Source organism: Carcharhinus amblyrhynchos, chromosome 10, assembly GCF_965287045.1.
Source record: "Carcharhinus amblyrhynchos chromosome 10, sCarAmb.v2.hapA, whole genome shotgun sequence".
Classification (NCBI taxonomy): Eukaryota; Metazoa; Chordata; class Chondrichthyes; order Carcharhiniformes; family Carcharhinidae; genus Carcharhinus; species Carcharhinus amblyrhynchos.
Genome location: NC_137333.1, coordinates 75,439,751 through 75,458,246, shown reverse-complemented (window position 1 = coordinate 75,458,246; position 18,496 = coordinate 75,439,751). Strand labels below are relative to the sequence as shown.

General features: G+C 39.6%; 1 protein-coding gene and 1 non-coding gene across 3 annotated transcripts; both read right to left on the bottom strand.

Moving 5' to 3' along the window:
• Window positions 1-9,247: 9,247 nt before the first annotated feature.
• Window positions 9,248-17,989, bottom strand: rpl21 (ribosomal protein L21). Of its 2 annotated transcripts, none has more exons than XM_080197392.1 (6): window positions 17,883-17,989; window positions 17,175-17,253; window positions 13,815-13,876; window positions 12,419-12,531; window positions 9,958-10,108; window positions 9,248-9,378 (listed from the first exon to the last, which is right to left on the bottom strand). In XM_080197392.1, the coding sequence occupies exons 2-6, from the start codon at window positions 17,239-17,241 to the stop codon at window positions 9,289-9,291; spliced, it is 483 nt and encodes a 160-aa protein (XP_080053518.1). In that variant the 5' UTR covers window positions 17,242-17,253; window positions 17,883-17,989; the 3' UTR covers window positions 9,248-9,288. The 2 variants fall into 2 exon arrangements, with proteins under 2 accessions (XP_080053518.1, XP_080053519.1); XM_080197393.1 differs by having other exon boundaries at window positions 17,913-17,937.
• On the bottom strand, window positions 11,077-11,207 carry LOC145349577 (small nucleolar RNA SNORA27). The gene has a single exon (XR_013888100.1). It is a non-coding gene; the product is annotated as a small nucleolar RNA SNORA27 (small nucleolar RNA).
• Window positions 17,990-18,496: the final 507 nt, after the last annotated feature.

The window sequence follows — 18,496 nt, the reverse complement described above, 5'->3', positions numbered from 1 at the left end:
AAAATATTGGATGGGGGCATGGCATGAGAGTGACAGAGACATCAGAAAAGGGAGGGAGATGAGAGGATGACACAGGAGCAGGTCAAAGACTTTCAGAGAGCAGTGGAATTGGAGATGGGAAGGGAGATGGAACAGGTGAGGGGGATTGTTTCCTTCATTTGTTTAGGGTGTACATAGGATCCTTCAGGATTTACCTACTCACCTTAGGTAAGTTACTCAAAACTATAGTTTGTTAATCTTTTATCAATTATTTATGGTTGTGTGCACATCTTAGGAATGGGATGTGGTGATAAAAGAATGAAATAGGTAAGGCTTGAGGAGATGCATGAGAAGAGTGAAAAGGCATGGGATGTTTATTTAAAGAAGTATTGTTGCAATAAAATCACTAATTTCACTGCCGATGTTTACTGGGTCTCTAAATTGAAACCTGTGAGACTTGCAGCAAGACCTAGATAATATTTAGGCTTAGGATGATAAATGGCAAGTTACATTCACATCACACAAGTGCCAGGTAATAAATGATCATCTCCAACAAAAGAGAATCTAACAATCTTCCTTTGACATTCTGCAACATTACCATCATTAAATCCTCCATCATGCATCTTGGGCATTACCATTGACCAGAACCTTAACTGTATTTGCCTTATAGATACTGTGACTATAAGAGCTGCTGAGAGGTTCAAAATTTGACATTGAGTAACTCACTTCTTTACTCACCAAGATTTGTCTGCCATCTCAGAGTGCAAGTCAGGAGTTGATGGAACATTAATTTGCCTGGATGAGTGCAACTCCTACAACATCCAAGAAGCTCAACACCTTCCAGAACAAAGCAGCCTGCTTGATCGGCACCCTATTTACCACCTTAAACAAACACTCTCTCCATCAACAATGTGTTCCATATACAAGATACACTGTAGCTACTTGCCAGGACTCTTCAACAGCACCATCAGAATCTGGAAGAACAAGGGTAACGGATGCATGGAAGCACCATCACCACCTGCAAGTTTCACTCTAAGTCACTCACCATCCTGACTTGGTACTATATCATCTTTCCTTCACTGATATTGGGTCAAAATCCTTGAAATCCCTTTCTAGCTGCACTGTGGGTGTACCTACCCTAAATGCACTGCAGCTGTTCAAGAAGGCAGCTCACCACCATGTTCTCAATTGGGGATGAGTGATAATTACTGGCTTTGCCCAAGAACAAATCAAAAAGAACATAAATAATAAGGCATATTTATTAGACAGCAATTGACCTTCAAAATTATCTCACACACAGTTACACTTATTTTGTATCAACTTTCAATTATTTTAAAGCACCTCATGAATAAATCCTGAAACAGATTAGTAATACAACATGCAGATTGCGTGCACTTATGTTTGCCACCCCCCTCCCCAACTTAAGTAGACCATACTGAAATTAAACAGAACTACAATAGTGAATCATCTGATATGACATGTTAAAGTTGTTTATATCACTCATTGCAAATTAGGCATTTTATGCAAACACTTCCCCGTAAAATTTTTATGACAGTAAAATACTGGCAATATAAACGAAAGTGCAGAAACAGCTTGCATTTATATTGCACTTCCTCATGGAGAAAACATCTTTAAGTGTAATCAGACAAAAATTGATGTCAGGCCAAAGAAGGAGATGTTAGAAGGGTCTGGGTCAAAGGAGTATGTTTTAAATGCAGTTTTAAAGTAAGTGAGGGTGATGGAAAGGTTTAGTGAGGGCATTCCATAGCTTTTAGACAATATAACTGTGTTAGGAACCTCAACTATTCATCATATTTATTAAGAGTGTAGATGACAGAATGAAAAGACATATATTGAAATTTGCCAAATACACACAGTTGGATGGTAATGTAAGCAATGTGGATGAAAGAATAAAACTACAAAGAGATATAGACACATTAACTGAAAGGACAAAATTGTTTCAGATGGGTTTCAATGTAGGCACATATGTAATAGTCCACTTTAAATATAGAATATAATAGGTACTCTCTAAATGGTAAAAATCTAGAAATGGTGATGGCCCAAAGCAACTGAGGGGTTGTAAGTTTTTGCATGTTTAAACTCTAGTTCTGTGACTTAATATTAATTTGTCCTTTTGAGACGTTGACTATTTGAACAATCAGAGAAAGCCTGGTAACATAATTTCAGGACACCTTTATTAAGTAATAACAAGTAATACTGAACATGCAGGTCTGCCCTCCCAGTTTGGCCTTGGACGCAGTTGATGTGTGGGTTAATACTTCTGTTTTTCTTCTTCTGCTCATGGCAGGCATGCAGCCTCTCCTCCTAAATTCTTCATCTTCACACTCCATGTGCCTTACTGCTTTTTAATCCATTCTGACACATAGCCCATCCTCTTAATCAGTGGCATTCCTGGACTCTGATTAGTTTAGACTGTGGGTGATCAGTCTCTAATTGGATTAGGTAGTACACGTTCAGTCTCTGATTTCTCCTTTAGCCCTTCAAACTGCCATTAATACTTCCTCTATCTCGAGCCCTATGCATTTGTGTTGCAATCTCTTCTAGTTCCCAACTATCATTGACTTTCTACTCTACTACAATATAAAATCCATTACATTTCTCTCTCTTTAATTTTGATGAAGAGTCATAAGGACTCGAAATGTTAACTGTTTCTCTCTCCATAGATGCTGCCAGATCTGCTGAGTTCTTCCAGCTTTTTCTGTTCTTATTTCATGAGTGTGTTCTTCCTGAGAGTGGTGGAGGCAGCGTCATTGAATATTTTTAAGGCTAATTTAGATAGGTTATTCATCGACAATGGAATTAAAGGTTATCAAGACTAAGGAAAGTGGAGTTCAGATCAACTATGGTCTTGTTGAATGGCAGAAGAGAGGGTGTAAGGCCTACTTCTGTTCTTCATTTATACGCTGTTTTTCTGAAGTTTTGCTTGGAGTTTAACTGGCACCTCATTTGAATGTCCGCTCTTCCATTGTGAGCCTGAACAATGAGTAGCCAACTAATCTGAAAGGACATCACATAATAGCCAAATCTTGTTTTAATCTAACTCCAGCAATAAATGTTAATTAGTGTGTACAAGCTCTAACCCTGGCTGTAACAGACTAACTCAGCTTTGGCAGAGTTTGGCTTTGTGCCTTTAGCAACTTGGCCCCTGATGAAGCCATTTGCTAAAATCCAAGAAAATGCCTGTTTAAATGGATTATCAGACAATTCTTTACTCTTCTTCATGTTATACTGTCACATTGACATTGGAGACAAATATAGTTCTTGTTAAAGCTTCAATATGCTTCTTGCCCAATGGCCTGTGTGACAAGAGAGAGATATTTCTGTATTCTATTTTATGTGATGTATATAATTTAAGGGAAATCTGATTTTAAATTGGTATTTCAGCTAGCCTTATCTTTGACAGGACTAGATTCTTAAATGGCATCAGTATCTAATCAATATAATCGGTTAAATTGTCAAATCCTGGGAAACATTTATTTCAAACAAGACATTTTTTATTTGCTTCAAGGTTTTTGTGCAGAAACTGTTCAAAATGGTTTAATAGTTGGAAAAATTACTTTTAATATTAACCGACATATATAGATTGACACTAGAATGTATTGAACTGATACTGAGCCATTTAGAGAAGAGCAGTAATGAGGAGTTGGGCATTATCATTGAAATACTCAGCTTACTATATATATATCTCCCAGGGAAATGGCTATGACATGAAAACATCCCATGGCAAAAGTCAGGACTCAGCGGACTAAACTTTAGTTCTAAATGGGCAAAGTGGAAATTCGCACCATTCATGTGGAACAGTTTGTTATGAAAATGTATAAATTTTGTAGAAATACATTCTGAAGAGCTATGCCTTTTTCAAATGGATTCTAATTGTGTTGCCTTGATTGAATGACTTGTAATATTTGGTTTACCTGTGTTATTAAATTAACAGGTAAAGGTAACCATGTAGATTTAACCTATATGCATTGTGTCAGCATGGTATTTTGCACCTTTGGGAGAGACAGGAGAACACTCTAGCCCAGATTATCTCCAATAAACCATATCCTGTGATTGTTAAACCTGGATATGCTAACCTAGACACAGCAGGTGCAAGAGCACCTTAATGTGAAGTTTGGACTGCTTATGAAAACTACCTTTTCAGTAGCAGGTGGCTTGTAAACCTTACCCGAGTACAAGTTACCAGCATCAGGTAGACAGCAGTATACGGAAACAAAATCAGAGATCAACCTTAGTTTGGGGTAGGGAATTAATTGCTGATCATTTCTGAACACATAGATGGTACTATTTTATAGATATGGGTGATAGCAGCACTGTAGATTTGATTTCATTTCCTTAACAATGACTGCGCTCATCAAATTGAAATGAAGATATATTTTTAGTGAAAGGATTGGTATCTGATAACAGCTGTCTTCAAAGAGGAACATGATGACAGTATCAGATAAAGCATTTTTGATAAATGGTTAGACAATATGAATTCCCAATAATCCATATGTATTAAACTGGCCCATTGGGAAAGAAAATACAATTGTGCACATTTAAGAGAGAAAGGAAGACAACTCATTTACTATTTTCACCAAACGTGAGATCACTATCAATAGATTACGTTGATCGGATTGCAAATGGTTTTTTGTTTCAATGTTTTTTTTAAAATTTGATGTATTATCGTCACACATATTGGGCGCAGGGAAATGTATTGTTTCTTACGCGCTATACAGACAGAACATGCCGTTCAGCGTACATAGGGGGCAAGGGAAGGAATGTGATGATGGTTGTTTTAATTTTCGGTCTGAAACATAAAACCCTTCCGCTTCACAGCTAAGTTTAAAATCGAGAACTTGCTGACTACGCACTACATCCAGGAATGCATCAGGTGGGCAAACCTTGAATTTTTTAAAACTCATATTCAGCCAATAAGATTTTTTAAAAAATCTGCAGGCAATTGCAAATCCTACGCATGAATGTGGGCGTATTTACGGTCAGAATCAATTTCCTCATTTAGTGACGAATAATCGATTGTATAAATTGTTAAGATGCGGTGCGTAACACAGTTCAAGACTTTGGAAATCATGTAATGCATCCTTTTGAAATTTACTCCAACGATGTGTCTTCCCTTTGGCGATTACTCAGCGATAGCAGCAGTTTTCAGTGCATTCGTGTATGTGTAGGCATGTGGCTTCATATTATTTGCTTTCTGAAAAAGGCTAATGAAATGAAATCAAAAATGTTAATAATCGGATTGCTCGGGGATTTGGTTACGAGCGGCAGAATGTAATTAATTAATTAATTAACCTGGGATGAGTAAGGAAATGCACCCTGTCAGAGAAGCGAAAACGTATTGATTTGAATGTGATCAGTTTAAGTGATCGTTCAAAGTGTCTGCTTCCAACAGAGATCAGAACTGTTACCGCAGCCATTGGGAAAGATGCTCATCGGATGGTAAGGGGTCCTCTGTTGTTTTCCTATCCACAGCAATGTAACATTGAATACGTTTTTAATTATTTTCACTGACATTTTGAAGAATATGCATTCGTCGAGCACACGTTGTCTTTAATTGTAAATCTGACAGCAACTCTGAGTTAAAATATATCTGCACAAAACACTCCGAACTAGCGGGAAACACGGAGCTGAATGAAATGACCAGATAGCACCAAGAACAGTCTTTCAGTGTGGCTAAACAGCCTGTTGTTACCCTCTCCATACACACATAACGATTTCAGCAAACCAAAAGAGAAAACGCTGGAAAATCTCAGCAGGTCTGGCAGCATCTGCAAAGAGAGAAAAGAATTGACGTTTCGAGTTCAGATCACGTTTTGATAAGATGCTGCCAGACCTATTGAGATTTTCCAGCGTTTTCTCTTTTGGTTTCAGATTCCAGCATCCGCAGTAATTTGCTCTTATCCAGTTTTTAACACCGCTTCAGCAAATACTGCAGGTGTTGGAAATGTGAACGACAAACAAATATTGGAAAATACTCAGGTCAAATCTGTACGGAGAGTAACAGGGTCAACGTTTCAAGTGTGATCTTTTCTCAGACTGCAAAATGCTACAGGTCTTAAGCAAACGCAGAGCTAGGTAAAGGAGAGGAAGTTTTCTGTGATAGATAGGAATGATTTAAATTTTTAAAAAAACGGATGATGGTGCAAGGAAAGACGGTGGTGACAGGTCAGATGCATTACACTAGTTTCTATTCATATCGCAAGCCCCACTCAAGGGTTCAGATTAGCTGATGAAAAGGGCTGAAGATCGGACATGACTTCCACAAATTTGTATATTGGAATAGTTATCTTGTGTTAAATCAATACTTCATAACTCGTTGTCACTCTAGAATTCCATTTAAACAGAACTTTATTGTATGACTAAATTAATTGTGTTTTAGGCATCAACGGGAGAGTTGCACGGGGCTCAAATGTTCATATACTAAAGAGATGAGAAATGAACGAGAACTCCCATTCAAATGCCTTACTGAAGTCCATGTAGACAGCATTCACTGTCTTATCCTCAATCATCTTCGTTACTTCCTCAAAACTTGATCAAGTTAGTGAGACGTAACCTCCCCTTCACTAACCATGTTGCCTCTTACTAATACATCCACTTATTTTCAAGTGGGAATAAATCCTGTCTTGAATCCTCTCTGATAATTTCCCAATACTGATGTAAGGCTCATTGGCCTGTAATTACCTAGATTATCCATGCCACCTTTTTCAAACAAAGGAACACTGGTTATTCTCCAATAACAGTGGAACTGATCCACTTCAGATCAGCCATGATCTTACTGAATGGCAGGGCAGGCTCCAAATGGCCTACTCCTGCTCCTACTTCTTGTGTTCCAATCCTCTAGGACCTCCCCTGTAGCCAGTGAGGATACAAAGATTTCTCTGAAGGCCTCAGCATTTTCCTTCTTTGCCTCTCAGTATTCTGAGGTATATCAGGCCCTGGGGACAAATCTACCTTAATGTTTTTCAAGACCCCCCCCATACCTCCTTTTTTTGATTAACATAACCCAAACTATCTACACACCTTTTCCCTAGACTCATCATCCACCAAATCCTTTCTTTGTGAATACTAACACAAAATACTCAATTAGTATCTCACCCAATTCCTCTGGCTCTATGCATAGATTCCTTCCCATTCTTGAACAGGCCAAGCCTCTCCCTGGCTACCTTCTGTCTCTTTGTATATGTATAAAAAGCCTTGGGCTTTTCTTTAATCATGCTGGCCAATGACGTTGTTACTCCTTTTAGCCTTCCTGACTCCTTGTTTGTTTCCCAGCCTTGGCAAATGCTTCCTGTTTGTTTACAACTTAAGCTCACAATCTCTCCTTATCCAAGATTCCCAAAACTTTTGATACTTATCTTTCATCTTTACAGGAATGTGCCAGTCCTGAATTCCTATCAACTTACACTTGAAGGCCTCCCATGTGCCAGACATTGATTTGCTCTCAAACATCTGCCCCCAATCTACATTCTTCAGTTTTTGACTAATATTGTTGTAGTCTTCCCCAAATTTAGTACCTTCACCTGAGGACTATTTATCTTTAAGCTTTAAGGTACTATAGATAAAGTTCTAAGAACATAAGAACATAAGAAATAGGAGCAGGAGTAGGCCATCTAGCCCTTCGAGCCTGCCCCGCCATTCAATAAGATCATGGCTGATCTGTTGTGGCTCAGTTCCACTTTCCCGCCCTCTCCCCATAACCCTTAATCCCCTCTCTTATCAAGAACCCATCAACCCGCTTCTTAAAAATATTTAGCGAGGCAGCCTCCACCACTTCTGTAAGCTTACTTAGAGTAAGCTGTTCCCTACTGAAATGTTGACCAGGTGGTCAGGCTCTTCCCTAATAGCAAGTCCAGTACAGCCCCTTCCCTAGTTAGGACTATCTACATACTATTTCAAGCCCTTCTGGCTGCTCCTTACAAATTGACCCATCTACGCCACTAACACTGAGTAATAGTGCCTCTGGTAAATGGTCTTCCATTAAGCATGGAAGTAGAAAGCAGTGTTTCTGTTATCAAGGAGGAGCAAATATTTAAATACCTTCAAGGTGACGTTCAACCTCATTAGTAGAACAGCTATTTTTTTGGGGGAGGAACACCAAGTTTTGGGAACTAAATCCACACCAGTGACTATCAGCATCAGTCTGCCCAAATGTTGATCATTGTCACCAAAGGCCAAAACTCTAGCATCATGGGGTGAGATCGGTTATGTAAAAAAACTTGATTGACAACATTTTCAATAACTGATGGCAGTTTGCAAGAAATTTAAGTCTTAATCAGGCAGAAATTGGGGTGTCAAGGCTAATATAAATTTGGACGCTACTCCCAAATTTCAGAGCTTGTCCAGTTCGTATGCCTTGCATCAAAGTGAAGGTAGAACCTTTTAAAAAAGGTTGAGACATAAGGCTTATGGTTTTCTGAACAGGCATGTGGTAAGCAGGTTTCCATGCCCATTTCTGACTTTGTGGGGTCTGGAGTCACTGCTGAGGACTTGCATCTGTATATCACTATGCCATTCCTTCTGCTGGATTGGTTCTGCTGCTGGGACAGCACTGTTGAGGGTAGTGCCTGAGACATTGCAAGGTATGAGTCAGTACGACTGTCAGACTAATTCATACTGTCCTCTGTTCTATGGAGTTGAAGAATGATAATCTCATACAAACAATTCTCACAGGGGCTCAATAGGGTGAAGCAACAAGAATGTTTTCCACTAGCTGGGGATCTAGAACTAAGGGACAGTCTCAGAATAATGAGCAGGCCATTTAGGCTGAGATAAGGAGGAATCTCTTCACTCGGAGTTGTGAATACTTGGAATTCATAGCCCAAGAGGTCTGTGGAGGCTGTCATTGAATACATTCAGTGCCAATATTATACCTTTTCTACTTGTTTTAAAAAAAAATCAAGGGGTACAGGGATACTGCAACAAAATGTTGACTTACAACATCAGCCATGATCTTAATGAATGGCACAGCAACCCAAAGAGCCAAAAATGCTAAAATCTCAGCAGCACTGACCGCTTCTGTGGAGAGAATAAAGTCTATATGACCTTTGGTTCTGACAGTCATCCAAACTCAATGTTAGTTCTACTCTCTCCACAGATGCTGTCTGGCTTGATGAGATTTTCCAGCATCTGTGCTCATTTGCTTTGGTCTTTAGTTCGGCTCGTACAACTGATAGCCTCTAAAGTTCCAACAAACTCTTATGCCCCAACAGTTGGGGGTGCAAGTTTTACAAAGAATGCAGAACATGAATACAATATTTGACAGTAAATTTATTTGATTTGGTATCACAATTATGCCATGAACTCATATGGAATTGGTTCTAGCAACTGTGGCTTGTTGTTCTTGGTTCGTACGAAGTGTGCCTTTCTGGGCTCAGCAGGCTGCAAAGTAGAAAATCAGCACGTTAGTTAAGTGGTATTGTTATTCTGATATTTAGCCATGTTGACCTTAAACAAATCAATTCTGCTCAAAACCAAAAAAAATCCTGATAATCAGGGACATAAAATTAGTATATCCAAAACGTAAATCAATCTGTTTCAAAAATCATCCATTTGTTCAACTATTTTTATTGAGCAATGAACATCTTGTTGCACCCCCGCCCTCTTTAACATCCAAGTGCTTATTCAAAGACATTCTCAGGTCTAAACTAGCTGCGAGTAGAGTTCTGTTTTGTCTGTGCAGTGCCTGAAGTGGAGTGTTTCAGTAAACAAAGGTAAAGAAACTGGGGAAAGTTAATATTCCAGCTAGGCTTAAAAGGAAAAAGGTTGACAGTTGTATATTTTAGCTTTTGTTCATTTGCCACTCTCCCAAACACATCTTTGAACTATAAAAATCAACAGACTTCAGTAATGAGTATGTGAGATGGCTACGCCCTTCGGCACCTGACTTTTGACACAGACAATATTCCACTTGTGTTCTGGGTGATCACCTAAAGTTGAGGTCACCCTAGAGTCCTTTACCTGGCGTTTCAGCTCAACCCAGGTCCCCTTCTCTTTAGCTTCTTTCTTTGCTGCTTCATTCGCTTTCACACGCTGCAGAAAACTGTCTCTGCTTTTTGAATGCTTGATGTGCTCAATACGCACATTAATTCTTTTGGCGAGTATCTTGCCCCTAGGATGCAATTCAAAGCAAGGAATTCAGGACCATTAAAAACCATCTGAAATTCAAACACCTGGAGCCCTCTAGTCTATCAATGTAAAAAAATGGACTTTATTTATAAAAGGTAATGTAACTACATTTAGATTGTCTCATCCATTGATCAGCTTTAAACTAACGTAGCTCTAGATTTCTATAAACCCATGTGACAATTTCCAATGCGACGATTCAGTGCAAGGCCTTCTCAAATTAAATTTCAATGCAGGCATTACTCATTTTACAAAAACGTCAATATTTTGAAGAAGCCTTTGATCAGATACAAATGTATCTGGTACTATATTAGAATTTATCATTTGATAGAATATATGATGGAAATATTTGGTGTGTCAATTCAATTATACACTCAAAATGGGCAATGTGTGACTTGTGACTTTCAAAAATCAACTTCAACGCAATATAAAGTAACTAAAACAATCTTGACAGGAAAACATTGATCAGTGTGGCCAATAACCCTGAAAACAAAACATTGGGTACGTCACAAAGATGCAAATCTACCAAAACCAAGGTAATGGTCATCACAGCTGGTGTCCTAGCATCTAACTTATCAAGGTCAGTGAGGCATGAAAATGAACTCCTTACTGTTCTTGTTTATTTGCCTTTTGAAGTAGTGGTCATCCTTTTGATAGCATTTCCATTTGGATGATTGCAATAAAATACGATTAAAGTTCAGTTCATTTGATGTTTTTGCACAGTATCCTGAATGTTACTGTAATGACTTATGTAATGCAGGCCATTTAATGAAAGTACTCCATGTATGAGCACTAAAAAGTCTCATTCACTAAGCCTTATGGTGCTTTCATAATATTACAATTCTGAAATAAAAATTCAAGTATCTTTTGTAAAAGATGATTTATCAAAAGGTTTCACAATTTAGGTGTAAAGACAAAGCCATTGCAGCAAGGTTTAATTTTTCCAATATTCTTAAATATCCCCTTTGACAGGAACCAAGTCAAATAGAGATCTGCTTGGGTTTTTAAAAGGGTTTTTTCCTGTACCCCACTTTAATGACCAATAAAGACACCACATGTCTTAATGGCAAAGTGAAGAAGGGTGGCATAAAACTGGTTACACAGCATCAAAACAGCTCAAGTCACAATTCCATGACTCTGGTCCATTTGCCTCACATTGTTGTACTGTAAACGATACAATCCTTCAGTTAACATGGATGTCAGTCATTGTTTTGTAATTCCCTCCAATGAAACACAGAACCAATTCAGAATTTAACTACCCACCACCAACCCTGCTAAATGATTACGTGCAGCTGAAACTTTTCTGTCACTGGTTATTTTATTGATCTCCTGACAAGGCTTCCATTCGCTACTCTTCTTAAACTTGAAGCTCATGCAAAACTCTTGCCTCTTCCAGCCTTATAGAATGCTGTATTTCCCTCATTTTTTTGTTTAGTTTCCAACTCAGCTTTTGCCTGATTATGCTTTTATGAAATGCCAGAGGACAGCACTGCTGTGATGTGATTGTAAGGTGGTGTAGCCAGAGTATCACCAGCAATGCATTTAACTCCTTTCCTGGTACCACTATCAAGATCTTTGCCCTTGTCTGGCAGCATAATACAAAAAAGTCAACTTTCACATGTATGCCAACTAATAGCCAGCTCCATCATTCCTTGACAATGTTTGCCTAACTGCAAGCATTAAACAAGCTGCATGTTCTTCTGATATCGGGATGGCGATCTTGCAGTCTTCACAAACTCTATGCATTCCACTACTCATCTCAGAGTGAACTACATCACTTGCAACCTCAACTGTTCTATTCAACTGAGTTATGAAAATCATCATCATGACCACCATCACATACATCCATCTCTAAAATTGCTCACTACTGGCCTCATCTCAGCCTGTCAACATCTGATATCCTCGTGACTTTCAATGTTTTCCTGCTGGCCTTCCCACACTTCATTCATACAAAGCTCTGTTGTGCAAGTACCATCTTATACAAAGTCCATTTATTATTGCTACTCATCCATTAGTGACTTTCACTAATCAAATGCAATCTTATTCCAATTCTAATTTCTTTTCTCTTAACACCCTGCAACTCTTCTAAACCCTTCACTTCCTGATCGTGACCTCCAGTGCTTTTTCTTTCTGCAGGCAATTGCATCTCTGCCAAACCACTGTTTGCTCAGCCATCCAAATGTCTCCTTTCATAGCTTGGTGTCCATTTCTTGACCAGACCTCTTACAATGTTTCCAAACCATTTCCCATACTTGAAGCACAGCACAAGTGCAAAGTTTTAACTGCTTATACTCACTTGACTTGCTTGTTGATAATAATGCCCACAGCATGCTGTGTAACATTATAAATTCTTCCAGTCTTGCCATGGTAACATTTGTGGGGCATACCCTTTTGTACAGTGCCTGTGCCCTGAGGGGAAAGGGACAATTAAGTCCTTACTGAGTTTTGAAATCAATTCTAAGCATGGTTCAATGCAATTCAAATAGGAAAGTGTTCTAACACAACTAGACATGAAGATTTTTTTTAGCTTTCTCTTGCACTCAGTTTTGGAAATGCAATCTGAAGATAACCCACTTCTCTAATTGAATACAGTTATTTGCAAGTCTAGGCATAGGTTTTATGCAAGGTGTGCAAAGAGGGATGTGAAGGGGCAAAGTGATTTGAGAGGGAAGACGTAGCCAATGGGTGGGCCCAAAGCAGCACAGGATGTACAAGTCAATAGGAGGAAAGAATAGCTGTACAATTTTTACGTTACTTCAAAGAACACATTTAAAATGTAAAGCAATAAAATGGCAAGGGTGGGGCCATGTTATTCAGAAAGTAATTTGATAAAATACATGTACCTGAAGCTTATATGCACAGAACTTGATTAGTCTAAAGATCCAAACTTGCATTAGTCCCACTTAACAGCATCAAATATGGCTCCAAAAGGGGTCAACCCTATTCTATATACCCCATAATGGTTTCTGCAGACGGATTATATGGACCATGAAAAGAAATGTAGATTTCCAAAATGGCACTAGACCAAGACACTCAAAAGGCTGCTAATTAAGTTTGGGTACCAAAAATTCAGACTTAATATTGGAAGTTAGATCAGGATGAGTAGATTCGATGCAAGGTGCCAAAGAACTTACTTTCACAATTACTACTGCTTCTGCAGAGATCCTACAGATGTATATTATAAAATGAGTAGAAATTTGAGTTCAAAAATTAAAATTGAGAATTTGATCACAAGTGATCAACATATTGCACGGATTTGTAAAATTTTAATGTGGATGTTGCAATTGTTGTCCATCCCCGATTGTCCTTGAACCAAGCAGCTTACTATGGCATTGCAAAGGGCAGTTAAGAGCCAACCACACTGTGGATCTGGAGTCACATGCAGGCCAGGCCAGTTAAGCATGGCAGATTTCCTTCCCCTTGATCACAAGATTTATTAGATAGAGACCATGAATTAATTTAATTAGATGCTTAGAGAAATGAGGTGTCAGCTGCAGAAATCTATGGCTTTTCAGGGATGAATCACCACCATTCGTATGGAAAACTACTCGTGTAGTCACACAACATTAATAACAAAACAGAACATCCTATTTTAAGATACATTAAACTTAATATTTATGCTTAAACATCAAGTTTTCACTTATAATTTCACCAAAAAGTACTCAATGTATGGCCACATGTCTAATAAATACCTTAATGTCAACAATATCGCCCTTCTTGTAAATACGGAAATAAGTGGAAAGAGGAACAGGCCCTAAAACAAAAACAAATCCATTTTAAGTCAACAACTCATTCCTTTCATCTAATAAAGTCAATGTTGCATATTCCATTTATTCAAAGAGCTTATGATATAATTTTGTGAATGAAGTTAAGGCATATGGGAAAAAAAATAGTTCAAGGACAGAAAACAGCAAGCCATGGTAATAGTTCTTTTCCTGACTGGAGGATAGTAAACACTGGTGTTCCCCAAAGTTAGGTGCAAAGATTTGGATACTGATCATGTGTTTCAATGTGAAGTTGTTCACTTTGGCAGGAAGAATGAAAAGCCAAGTATTACATAAACTGAGAATGGCTGCAGAATTCAGAGCTGCAGCAAGATCTAGGCATTCTATTGCACTGGTCAGTTAGCATGCACGTACAGCAAGTAATTAAGAAGGCCAATGGTAAGCTATCCTTTATTATGAGACAAGTTGAATATAAAAGTCAGGATGTTGATCTTCAGTTTATACAAGGAATTGGGGAGACCACATTTGCAAATGTGTGCAGTTTTGGTCTCCTGATTTAAAGGAGGATGTAAATGCATTGGAGACAGTTCAGAACTCAACTAGACTTATACCTGGAATGAGTGATGTGTCAGACAGACTTAATGAGGGGTGATCTGATTGTTCAGAATCTTACGTACTTCAGTTTTGACAAGGTGGCACAGTTGCTAGTACTGCTGCCCCACAGCACCAGGGACCCAGATTCAACTCCAGATTTGGGTGACCATCTACGTGGGTTTCCTCTTTGGACTATGGGAGGAGACCAGAGCACGCAGATGTGCAGGTTAGGTTGGCCACGCGTGATTGTCCCTTAGTGTCAGGAGAATGCAGGATAAATACATGGGGTACAAGAATTGGGCCTGGGTGGGATTTTTGGTGGCATAGTTTCAATGTGCTGAATGGCTCATTCTGCACTGTAGGGATTCTATGATTCTTCTATTCTAAAGTGACCACAGAAAAGATGTTTCCTTTTGTGGGCAGGTCGAGAACTAGATGCCACCACTTAAAAGGTTGACCCTTAAATTTTAAGACCAAGTTAGTGACTTTTTTCTCCCAGAGGGCTGTGCGAATTTGAAATTCTGCTTCTGCAGACTGTCATTGTATATTTTTAAAGCAGATAGGTAGGATTCTAGTTAGGTATGGGAATCAAGTTACCGGTGATAGATAGAGACGTGGAATTCAAAACCGACCAGCCACAATCTTACTGAATGGCAGAACATACTAGCCAAATAGCCGAATTCTGCTTTTTTTCAAAAAAAATTTTGTGGGATGTGAGTATTGTTTGCTGGGCCAGCACTTCTCTGCCTCTCCATGTGAGTCAACCACTTTGCTGTGGATCTGGAATCTCACGTAGGCTAGAACAGTAGATTTACTTCACCTGAAGGATATCAGAGAACCAGATCCTATTAACGTAGTCTATGGAAAACTCTAGTTTAGACCATGACTAGAACAGTCTGTCCAATTCTGCCCAGAACCTTTTGAGAAAGAATCAGAGGCTCCATGAGAGAGGGTAGGAGGGATTTTTGAAAATGGCTCATAAGCAATTTTAGCTTCAAAGCTGGGGTTGTTCTCCTTGGAGCAAAGAAAATTGAGGTGTTTTGATAGAGGCATACAAGATTACATGGCAGATTTAGACAAGGTAGACCAGTGGTTTCTAACATTTGTTATGGCAGACCTCTATACTATTAAACCTTTCATGCATACCTATTTTCTGTTGTCTTCCCTTACTGAGAACTTTGTTTTTAATTCCCCTTGACCCGTCACCTGTTCTTTCTTCCAAAACACTCCATCTCACTTCTAATAAGGTTTTTGCACCCTTTTGAAATTTTGCTTTTTGTGCAGGCACATGGGACCTTTGTCTTCAGCTACATGTACATGGGCCTGACTAGTATCAAAAATCTAAACCACACATATGGCTCTTTCCCAGCTGGCACACACATAGGAGGCTAATTGGAGTTGAAAACGAAGGCTAGTTTTGGTTTAATTCAAAATATTAAGGAATGTGTTTTTCATTGGGAACCACTGAGGTAGACCATGAAAAACGGTTCCAATTTGTTGATGGCTCAAGGACTAGGGGACACAGATTTAAGGTTTTGAACATGAGATGGATGAAAGAAACAACTTCTTAAAAAGTTGCATAAGTCGTAATGACCTGGAACAATCCAGTGATCTTTGCTAAGTGTACACGCCAAATGGATTAGGTCCTGCTTTGACATTCCTCATTCCCAAATTGAACATCTTGCCACCATCCACTTGTTTCTCATAGGCCCAGAATGAATGAGTTCCTCCAGGACAGCATACTCAATTCCAAGCAGTAGTCAATTGGTTGTAAAATGTTGTGATGCATGGAAGGCAAAATAAGGTACTTTTCTTTAAAAGAGTAAAGCTTCAAGTTCTCACTCACACCCCATAAACAATTCTGGTTTGCTCTGTGCCAGTGAAATAACTTTCTCATTTTGTCTTAGACAATCATAGGAATTCATTCGTCATTGAACACCAGCTATCACAAGAAATCCATATATCAACATCATTAATGGAATTATAATCAACCCATCACACTAATATCTTACACCAGAAACAGAAGCATAGTCAACTACCCCTTCATGCGGGAACCCTTTCTTGATCTGCTTCCAATAGCAAAATGAACAGTACAGAGATGGCTTGTACTCGTTAGAGTTTAGAAGAATGAGGGGAGATCTCATTGAGACATAGATGATGATGAATGGGATGGATAGGATAGAGGTGGAGAGACTCTTCCCGCTCAGAAAGGATTAGGGGGCACAGCCTCAAGATAAAAGAGGGGGTGGTTTAGAACGGAGTCGAGGAGGAACTTCTTCACTCAAAGGGTGGTGAATCTCTGGAATTCCCTGCCCGTTGAAGTGGTGGAGGCTGCCTCGCTAAATATTTTTAAGATGCGGGTTGATGGGTTTTTGATCAGCGAGGGGATTAAGGGTTATGGGGAGAGGGCGGGAATGTGGAACTGAGCCACGACAGATCAGCCATGATCTTATTGAATGGCAGGGCAGGCTCAAAGGCCTACTCCTGCTCCTATTTCTTATGTTCTTATGGGCCCAAATTCACAATCTACAGTTACTATCTATTAACTTCATTACATGAAAGATAGGATTAAACGGATTCGTCCAAAATTCAACCTACCAATAAAACAACAGGATTGCTGATTCACAGTCCAGTAGCAGATTAGTACAGCAATTTAACAGCTATCTTTCCCTATCGATAATGTAAATTTTGACAAAAATCCGTGACTGCAATTAAAAAAATAAGAATTCTTACCATGTTTCCGGAAGGGTCTTGCAAACATATATCGAGTTCCCCTCCTCTTACCCCGGGTGTTCGTCATCTTGAACCTTTACTGAAGAGAAACTAGTGTTACTGACTTAGGTTCCTGTATGACCGTCAGTATACATACAACGATGGGGGCGAGGGGTTACTTCATAGATTAAGTATAAACCATTCTGCCCTTCAAGCTGGCTCTCTGCCAAAAGAACTCATTCTATTCCAAACCCCCTCCGATTTCCTGCAGTCCCGGATTTCAGTTACTTATTTAAATCGCTTTTAGAGACCTGGACCGAATTCCCACCACTGTCAGGGGGTGCATTCCAGATCCTAATCACTCAACCGGTGTCGTTGATTAAAATGGATCAATAAACGTGGAGATGACGCGTTGTAAGCCTATCGCTTAAAACCAACTCTTTTCGCAACGCTTCAAACCCAGCCGAATTTGACCTGCAGCCCCAGACCCCGGCAGCATCCCTACCACTGTCTCAATCCCGGTTTAAGACGACGTTAAACACTGCGGCCTTGATCTGGGTGGCCATGTGGCGGACAAGCGGGCGCAGGAGCGGCCTGGCCCTCGAACGCGTGTGGAGAAACAAACCCAACACGGAACAGAATTTATTCCGTCACAAGCCGCTTTCTGCGAACACTATGAGCCAGCCGTGTGCGAGCCCCGAGAGCCGGGTGAGGCAGTGTTTTACTCACCGTCGGAGCGCAGCCCCAGCGCCTCACTACCTGCAAGATGGCGGAGCTCGGCGAAAAGGGAGAGCCAGGACCCCAATCACCTTAACATGGCCACCAGCAACTGTCTAACCTAGGGCCTGAGCAGAAAGCAAACATTCAGCGCCACGTTAATCCATTTAACTCATCAATATTGCATTCGTTTAGCAACTACACAAATATTCACGGACCTCGGCGAACAGTTTTTAAACGGCGTGGCGTAATAGCTCGAAGGACCTGTACCGTTGACGGTCACGTGACTGGAGGTTGGCTGTTTACCCAGTTGTGTTTCTGAAGCAATGTGCTGAGGCACTTTACAGGCAGGAGTATAATTAAACAAGCCCAAAGGGATATTAGCACAGAGGATCAAAAACCTGGTCAAAAAGGTAGGAGGAAGGGGAGGGACTTAGAGACAATTTAGTGTCTTCTAGAGTTAGGCAGTCAAAAGTACTGTCACCACGTGTAGAGGTTCTGGAAGGTTTAAAATCAGAGGTGAAAATTGGAGGAGTGTGTACATGTCTGAAGCTTGGAGAAGGTTGCAGAGGTTAAAGATAGATGAATTGACGGAGGCATTTGAACACGGGAATTTCAAAATCGAG

Bases quoted from the DNA above. Each gene is read 5' to 3' on its own strand.
- rpl21 (XM_080197392.1), bottom strand. From the start codon at position 17,241: ATGACGAACACCCGGGGTAAGAGGAGGGGAACTCGATATATGTTTGCA. The intron at 13,877-17,174 runs GTAAGAATTCTT...TTTTTGTTTTAG, and splicing joins AAGACCCTTCCGGAAACATG to GGCCTGTTCCTCTTTCCACT. The intron at 9,379-9,957 runs GTAAAGGACTCT...TCTACTTTGCAG, and splicing joins GGGTTGAGCTGAAACGCCAG to CCTGCTGAGCCCAGAAAGGC.